The sequence below is a fragment of the Phragmites australis genome, chromosome 7 (genome assembly GCF_958298935.1).
Source record: "Phragmites australis chromosome 7, lpPhrAust1.1, whole genome shotgun sequence".
NCBI classification, from domain to species: Eukaryota; Viridiplantae; Streptophyta; class Magnoliopsida; order Poales; family Poaceae; genus Phragmites; species Phragmites australis.
The window spans coordinates 23654363-23663600 of NC_084927.1; the positions used below are offsets into that span (position 1 = coordinate 23654363).

The window sequence follows — 9238 nt, forward strand, 5'->3', positions numbered from 1 at the left end:
AAACTCTTGCGGAGGCTGGAAATCACCAAGTCATTGGTGATTCTCCTAAATTATACTTGGAATGGTCAATTATATGTGCTGGAAATCTTGATGAGCTGGTCAGATTCTGCAATATTTCAGACTAGTGGGATAGTCAAATGGGGATATTTCCCGGCCGCAAAGTTGGGAGGTGGTCAAAAGAGCAAGGACTTGTCGTCGTCGTTTTCTTACAAGAATCTGTACTTCGTTGTCACTTGGAGAAAAACTGGCTGATGGTGGTGTCCAAAGTACAATGTCATCGATTCCATGAAAAAGATTTTACATTAGAAGGTGCCTGATGTCCAAAGCCGTGTCATTGGGCGCATCGGGAATGCGCATCTCAATTTGGTTGTTTTTATCTCTCCAAAAAGAGACGAGGTATCATCCATTGCAGAAATCTTAAACTTCTTTGACGTGGCAACTGGACTAAGAACAAATTTCTACAAATCGTCGGTGGCGCATGCGTAGACCTAAACTTAGATGATATCCTCACATACCTGCCAGCCATGTGCACGTGCTTCTCCATCAAATACCTGGGATTACCTCTTGCCATCCAATGGCTAAAGCGAGCAGATTTCCAACCCTTGTAAACAAAGCAATTGGCAGCTTTGTAGGGTGGAAAGGAAAAAACATTGCTCTAGGGGATGTTTGACCTCGTCAAGTCAATGCTTACCTTGGAGCCAATCTACTTCCTCACAACCCTCGAAGCTCCAAACAGGTCTTCAAAGCCATTGACAGTAGGCGAATGCAATTCCTTTGGTTTGGAACCAAGGCCTTAACAGGAGGTAAATGCAAAGTCAACTGGAAGTGAGTATGTAGACCAACAAACAAAGATGGCTTAGGTATCCTTCACCTCACCAACTTCGCCAGAGCTCTCCGACTACACTGGTTATGGCAAGAATGGAAGGCTTAGCATAATTCTTTGGTGGGATCGAAAATTCTGTAAAATGACACGGATATGTTCCTATTCACAGCTTCCACCAATATTGTCATTGGCAACGGTGACGCGACATCATTCTAGCACTCTTCCTGGCTTCAAGGACAACGGCCAAAGGACATTGCTCCACTTGTTTTCTCGTCATCTAAAGTGAAACAACAAACCCTACGCGAAGCCATTACAAACAACTCTTGGGTGCAAGACCCCGTGATTCTTCTAGGTATCACATGCCAACACATTGCTTTGTGCAGCTATGGACCGCCGTCTAGCAGGTGCAACTACAACCTAACATCCAAGATGACATCACCTGGAAATTCAATGAGTATGGTGAGTGCATAGCGGTATCGACCTACAAAGCGCAATTTCTGGGTTTAGTGGATACAAACTTTCAATCACTAATTTGAAAAACTTGGGCTTCGCCGAAATGCAAATTCTTCGTCTGTCTTGCAAACCAGAATATGTTGTGGACCTCATATAGGTTGGCTACCAGAAGATGGCCTCGCAATCCGCATTGCCTGTTATGTAGATGTGAAAGTGCATCTAGGCTCTCTATGTGGGTTTTGATAATTGAAAACAAGCCATCAAAGGACTAATATATTCAACGAGTATTTGAATATGTGAAAGCCCCATTGATGAAAGCATCATGACATTGGCGACTCCCAAAAATTAAAAAAAGAAGACGAGCGGTTTTTACCTTTATAAAGTACTCTTTTGTAGAATTGAATATAGGACCGCGATACTATTAAGAGGGGTACAACGTAGTAGCTTTGTCATAAACTTATTGCTCAAGATGATCCACACTCGGTTTAGAGAGAGAGAGAGAGAGAGAGAGAGAGAGAGAGAGAGAGAGAGAGAGAGAGAGAGAGTTCACAACACGGATACCGAGTCAAAAGCTTCTTAGTGAAATCGAAAGTTCTGATCAAGTCAGATAGTCTAAAATTTGAAAACTCTGGGTTCTCGGGTTGCTGTTTTAATTAACATCGGAAGTTCCGATGTTTTCATCAGAAGTCCCGATCAGGGTCGGAACCTCCGGTTTCTACCAACTTAGAGTTCTCGGGTTTGAATTAAAACTCTTATATCGGATGTTCCGATAGGGGTCGGAACATTCGGTTTTCATGAACTTAGGACTTTCAGTTTTGATTTCATTTCTAGATCGGATGATCCGATGTGTTGAATTTACCAGTTCTGATTTGGGAAGTGAAGTTCAAAGCTATTATTTTGTATACATTAGATGTTCCGATCGTGGAGATCATAAGTTCCGATGTTGACGGAAAATATGTTAAACAACTAGTTTTTGAAGTGGTCCATTTATACACCACTTCCCCTCTCCACTTTCAACCGTTGCCCATTTCAAATCTGAGCATACTCCTGAAGTAATAGTCCCTCTCCTCTCCCATGAAAGTGATTCATCTTTAGAGAGAGATTTGAAAAGAGAAATTGAGTGCTAGAAATAAAAGAGTTCATCTTGAGCACTAGGGTTCATCTCTGAGCTTCTTCGCTTGTATTTGTTTCTCTTAGATACTGAGGACTCTTGAACGGCTAGGAGTTGCTCACGAGCCACCAACTCATTTGTGGTGCATCGCGAGAAGGATTGTGAATGCCGGATTTTGCCTCCGCAAGAAAAGAAATACCAAAAAAAAGTCGATAAGTTCTTTATGCAATCTTGGGAGAAAAATGGTTGAAAAAGACCTAGTTCAAGTGTGATGGAGCCCCTTGATGTAGAGTAAGATCCCCTTGAGGATTCGAACTTCGGGAACAACATCGACTTGACTCCACCTTTGGTTATTTCGCTTATTTCCTTACTTTATTGTAAGTTCATATATTGCTTGGTGTAAATTCTAGTTGTGTTTATCTCATATAGGATTGCATCTTATAGCTTGCCTTAGAGTAGCTTTAATTTGGTAATTAATTTTATTAAGATAAAGTTTTAGCTTATTTTGAGAAAAATTAGAAAAAGACTTATTCACCCTTCTCTAGGTCATCATCTCAGTTCTTCAAGATAGAAATCAATACTAGCTACCATCTGTTTGCCGAATGCAGATTCACCAAACACATCTGATCGTACCTAGCGCAGTGGGTGCTACAACCATCACTTCAATTAGATTCCTGACTAAACTCACATTCGGTTCACCAATAATGGATAGCCATGGCCAACAGTCCTAACACCCTAAAAAAGGGAACAAAAGTCATTTATCATTTTGGTAAGCTGTGAAATCTGGAATGAGCGAAACGCCAGAACTTTTGATAGAAAGGAGCAACCCACACACTTAATCGTCCAAAAGATCAAGGATCGGGCTGGTGCTTGGGCATTTGTGGGAGCATGACTCTTAGGGCGTCTTATCGGAGAGAGTAGGCTTTCGTTTTGGTCTCATTCACCTTTTTTTTTTTATATTAGCTCATCGAATGTTTCTTTTTTCAATATAATAGGCAGTTCTTTGACTATTCGTTTTTTTTAAAAAAATCTTGCCGCGTGATGACCCTTCCGTGCACCGCATATTATTCTGGAGAGATTTTGTCTGGTTTTTGTTGATGCGAGCTGCAACTGAATCATGCCCATGCTTTTGCATACTGTTGTCAGCTGCAGGCTGGAACTGAAAGTGGACCAGGGACTTGCTATTTTGAGAAAATGATAGTTGTTGTGATGGAGCAGTTGCTTGCTGCTCCGAGCTCACAACGCGTGCTGTAAAAAAGGGGCGTTATTTTCTTGCAACATCTGAATGGATCTGAAGGCGTACACGCTACAGAACCTTTTTGTTTGGATGCGAAAGCATGTCGGCATGTCATATACTGTCAGCATTACGTGCAGCGAACGAGAGGCTGGTTTTCTATGAATGGGGAGTGGCTATCTAATTTTTGCATGCTTCATGCTCAGTACGTATGAGGTACGAAACCATGCCAAATGTCACTCTAGTTTGATTACAAATTACTGAACTGGCACCACGTCCACATAATTTACATCCTCCGGAGATCCTGTACCTTAATATCTTAGTACCTATTTCCGTTGAACTATTGCTTTCTTTTTGCGAAAATTTTAACTATTGTTTTCTTGATGTGAAGAGTACACGTAAGCCAGCACAATGTACAAAACCGTATGGTATATATTGGCAGTGCAGGTGTGTAACCGTATCAGCATTGTTCTCAGGAAGAAGAAGGCATACAATCCTTCCGATCCACTTGAAAGAAACGTGCATGATTTCTTTTGTTTACGTTGGCATGTGGACCTTTCAAAAGCTACTTTTGTATGCTTCTGTAAGAACCGATGGCTACGTGTGGACGCCGCTTCCGGGGGAAAATATTGCGAGATTGGATGGATACTTGGATCAAGTCAGTCAACGGAAAGGGGTGCTCTGGCTGGCCCATCCCCGTTTGAATGCGATGACAAGTGTGGATGCAACATGGGCTCATGGCTAAATTACTAGTAAATTGCCGTATACACTCACATGAATGAATGAATAAGTGCACAAACGTGCTCTATAAGTTTCGCATGGTGCACCCTCCAAAAACCAAGTTGAAAAGCTCTATGCATGCAGCCAAAGGAGATTTAAAAGAAAAAGATGTTTGACAAGAAAATAACTGAGTTTTACCTAAGATTACATTTTTACTTGGTTAGCATTGGCTATTGCGTTTTTCTTTATAGAATATGCAGTAGAACTACAGCTGCTCGTGGTCATACATGAAAAGAGGAAACCTGGTCATTCACATATTGTCCGTGATAGTGGTTCCTTCCAAGAGCACACAAACTCGCCACGAAAACATTGTGAAGATTGTCTATGAACATGTTTGTTGTTGTCTACAATTCATTATTGCTTCATTCAGTAATGAACAAGTGTCGCATTAGAATCTCGCAATCAAACTATTTCAATTTTGATTACAATATATTCAATACGGATATTCGGGTTGGGTGTGTGAAAAATGATATGAGTGCTTGTTTAGAAATTCTTTTTCCTTTTCAAATATCACCATTTTATCTGACTGTTTAAATATACAATAATAGAAATTGGTGGTAGAATTTATGCTTTAGATACCATGCCAATGCATATTAGTTATAGAAAGCATGAACTTATTAGAACTACAACAATCATAAATTAGCACACTTTGGATGTTGACTAACAAAGTTATTGATGAAGTATAATTGATTTGTCCATTTAACTTAGACTTTTTTCTAGTCAACTGGTTAATGCATGCAGCTCAATATGACGTTAGAGCCTAAGGCCTTGAGTTTGAGTCATGGTTAGTGCAATTTTAATGAAAAAACATTATGCACCGCGTGTGGTTAGTTGAAGTACTGTATGCAACATTGCAACTCAACACTCACCAATAACCTTGGCGCTTCACTGCTTCCATGCTATTTGGAACACTAGAGGCAGTACTTTGGTACACTTGAGGGTGCACATGCCATTTGCCAGGGCAGTGAGCTGTCTCAGAAAATACCGCTAGTCAACCCGAGGGCAACCACTTCAGCTCGGCAACCAACCAAGCAAGGAAATGCAGCTCTGGCTTCATAAAAGGAAATGCAGCGCTGCATCTAACGAACGCAAACAAGCAAACAAACGAAGGCGCAGCCGAGAAAGACGACGCCGCAAGAGTCCTCCCCTGCCTAGCTTCCTCCCTGCGCTCTTCTCAGTTCTCAATACGTATCGGCCCCCCGAGGCGTCGAGGACGCAACGCAAGAGGTGCTCGTACGCGTGCCGATCGAGAGAGAAAAAAAAAAAAAAACTCGGCGCCGGAGGCTTCGCCATGGCCGGGGCAGGGGAGGAGGCGGTGCTGGACTCCGGCGAGAAGCGCCTCAATGAGCTCGGATACAAGCAGGAGCTCCGGAGGGAGATGGTGCGGTCTTCACGCCTTTTCTTTTCTCTTCTCTTTTGCATATGAGTTTGTTCCTGGCCTTTGGGAGATGAATGGTGCGATCAGGCTTGCCTAATTTGTTGCTAGAATTGCGCTGTAGAAATGCGATCTTGATTGGCTTTAATTTCTTTGCGGCGGGAATGCAAGTTTATCTGGCTTTTATTTCGGTAGTTCGTTCTTGGCTCCTCAAGAAATGGTCCGATGGAATACTTGTATTGCAGACGCTGTTCAAGACGCTGGCCATCTCCTTCTCGACGATGACGCTTTTCACCGGGATCACGCCGCTGTACGGAAGCAGCCTGCAGTACGCGGGGCCGGCCTCTCTCGTCTGGGGCTGGGTCGTCGTTTCATTCTTCACCTGGTTCGTCGGCATCGCCATGGCCGAGATCTGCTCCTCCTTCCCGGTACGCACACCCTTCCTTCCTTTCTCTTCTCTGGTTACCATTTCTTGATTCGCGATTTGGCCAATCTTGTTGGTTAACTGGAGCTAGTGAATTGCCTTGTATGGTCAAATTTCTGTGTTGATATAGGTTGCTCTGCTTTTAGTTTTTAGCTTTTGCTTTGTCCAATTCAAATGTTACAGGAGAAATTTATGTTTGCTGGGGCCTTCTCCAAGTGTTCTATGTAGTATCACTTGCGTGTTTCATTGTTTACTATCATGCGTTGCAGCGTTAAGCAAAATTACTTGTTTAATTCTTTACCTGTCTTTTGTGAGTTTGTCACTACTCTGCTTACTGAGCCTTTTTTTTTCCCTGGGAAGTCTGTCTGCTTACTGAACTCAAAGGCAGATAGATAACTGCCACGCACCCAAATAGTACAGCTTATGATGCATAGCTATTTTTCTTCATTGTGCCCTCACATCCTTGCAATTAGAAATTTTTCTATTGCAATCTTTTTTTAACGCGCTTCTGATATGCTTATGCTTGCTTTTATGAAGAAAGCCTGCGTTTTTTTATCCCATCTGGATGCTACCGAGTACTGACATAGTTTTTCTGTTTGAAAACAGACCACTGGTTCCCTTTATTTTTGGGCTGCTCACTTGGCTGGTCCAGTCTGGGGTCCGTTGGCATCTTGGTGCTGTGCTTGGCTGGAGGCCATAGGCCTTATTGCCGGAATTGGCACACAGGTATGCTCCTATTTTGATTACTGATTTTGTTCCCATAATCTGGTCAATCTTGCATGCTTGAGGACTGGAGGTTTCTTAGCTGTCTTCATTTATTCTGCTGAGCAATTTCCATCTGATACTTATGCGGAAACAATGGAAATTTACTGTCCATTTCACTACTCTCGTGTATTCAATCATATTTTTTTTTCGAAATATTTGCTCTCTTTTTTTCCAGAAAGGGCGATGTATTTAATCAATAAGATAACTTGTCATGCTAATGCACAGTTTGTAACATATAATGACACGTACTATTCTCTATCTCTTTGAGCACTTAAATTTATCAACACTATGAGAGGATTAACAAACACAAATCTCATGTGATGAGTCATCTCGATCGCCTCTCCCTTGTTGCAGGCATATGCAGGGTCTCAAGTATTGCAGAGCATAATCCTGCTGAGCACTGGTACCAACACAGGCGGCGGCTACCTGGCCCCCCGTTGGCTATTTCTGGTCATGTATATCGGGCTGACACTGATCTGGGCCGTGCTCAACACCTTCGCGCTGGAAGTCATCGCCTTCCTCGACGTGATCTCCATGTGGTGGCAGGTAACAGCAAAAACCTTCGAAGCTGCCACTGCCACGCATGCATGTTTAGAACGATCCATCATGTATTCCGCATGCTCCAGTTTCTTGCCTAGCTCCAGCTTCACTTGCCATTTGACGTTTGCAGGTGATCGGCGGCACTGTCATCGTGGTGATGCTCCCGCTGGTGGCGAAGACCACGCAGCCGGCGTCGTACGTGTTCACCCATTTCGAGACGGCGCCGGGGGTGACCGGGATCAGCAGCAGCGCCTACGCAGCAATCCTGTCCCTGCTGGTGAGCCAGTACTCCCTGTACGGGTACGACGCGGCGGCGCACCTGACGGAGGAGACCAAGGGCGCCGACCGGAACGGCCCCATCGCCATCCTCTCCAGCATCGGCATCATCACCGTGTTCGGCTGGGCGTACATCCTCGCCCTCACCTTCAGCATCCAGGTACTTGTTTAACCACACCACACTTCCTGCATGCAGTGATGCAGCGATGGCTGACCTCGATCGACATGTGTTTTGTGCAGGACTTCAGTTACCTGTACAACCCTAACAACGAGACCGCCGGCACGTTCGTGCCGGCGCAGATACTGTACGACGCGTTCCACGGGCGGTACAACAACTCCACCGGCGCCATCGTGCTGCTCTTCGTCATCTGGGGCTCCTTCTTCTTCGGCGGCCTCTCCATCACCACCAGCGCGGCTCGGGTGGTGTACGCGCTGTCGCGGGACCGCGGCATCCCGTTCTCGTCGGTGTGGCGCCGCATCCACCCGAGGCACAAGGTGCCCGCGAACGCGGTGTGGCTGTGCGCGGCGTTGTGCGCGCTGCTGGGCCTGCCGATCCTCCGCATCAACGTGGTGTTCACGGCCATCACGTCCGTCGCCACCATCGGGTGGGTGGGCGGGTACGCGGTGCCCATCTTCGCGCGCATGGTGATGCGGGAGGAGGACTTCCGGCCCGGGCCCTTCTACCTGCGCCGCGCCAGCAGACCCGTCTGCCTCGTCGCGTTCCTGTGGATCTGCTACACCTGCTCCGTGTTCCTGCTCCCCACCGTGTACCCCATCAAGATGGACACCTTCAACTACGCGCCCATCGCGCTCGGAGTCTGCCTCGGCCTCATCATGCTGTGGTGGGTGCTCGACGCCAGGAAGTGGTTCAAGGGCCCCGTCAGGAACATCGACGACCACAACAACGGCAAGGTCTGAGCACCTGCCCTCAAGGGATCGACGACATTCTTTTTCCTAGGGCGTTGGTGACACTGACAGTCCCTCATGTGTGATGCTTCATCAGCGGGGGTTACTTTAGATTGTGGACACCTGTGTGTGGTACTGGTATACAAGGAAACTAGATGTAGATGCATTACAAAAACCAGACCAAAAACAAAAGGAAAACGATAATGCTCCTAATCTGAAGTCCGATTAACTAAAAGAATCCGACGTCTGTCTCATCCACTCGTTTGGCGTTTCATCCACCATAGCCTACCACCGTTCTGCGGCTTCTACCTCCCCCTTGTCACGTTCCCTCATGAGCGAAAAACAAACGCTTGTCACTCCTCTCTTGAGCTTATTTTCTTGTTCACTCCCATCATACCTCTCGCTTAGGTCCGCATCCAGTCCCATCCCGATGTTGCAACGGAACGTTATTCTCCGATGTTGCAATGGAACGTTGAAAGCGTCCGATGGAGAGTTTTTCATCGGACGTCCGAGCGCAAGCAACGCAGAAAGGAAAATGAAGGGACTGTGTC

At 45.4% G+C, this 9238-nt stretch overlaps 1 protein-coding gene across 1 annotated transcript; it reads left to right on the top strand.

The window, feature by feature from the left end:
* The first annotated feature begins 5468 nt into the window (after positions 1–5468).
* Positions 5469–8945, top strand: LOC133924253 (amino-acid permease BAT1 homolog). The gene is made up of 6 exons (XM_062369701.1): positions 5469–5782; positions 6022–6204; positions 6807–6926; positions 7320–7511; positions 7636–7941; positions 8022–8945. Exons 1-6 carry the CDS (start codon positions 5693–5695, stop codon positions 8697–8699), a joined length of 1569 nt encoding a protein of 522 aa, XP_062225685.1. The 5' UTR covers positions 5469–5692; the 3' UTR covers positions 8700–8945.
* Positions 8946–9238: the final 293 nt, after the last annotated feature.

Coding starts and splice junctions, on each gene's coding strand:
- LOC133924253 (XM_062369701.1), top strand. CDS start 5,693: ATGGCCGGGGCAGGGGAGGAGGCGGTGCTGGACTCCGGCGAGAAGCGC. Junction 5,783..6,021: donor AGGAGCTCCGGAGGGAGATG/GTGCGGTCTTCA, acceptor CTTGTATTGCAG/ACGCTGTTCAAGACGCTGGC. Junction 6,927..7,319: donor TTGCCGGAATTGGCACACAG/GTATGCTCCTAT, acceptor CCCTTGTTGCAG/GCATATGCAGGGTCTCAAGT.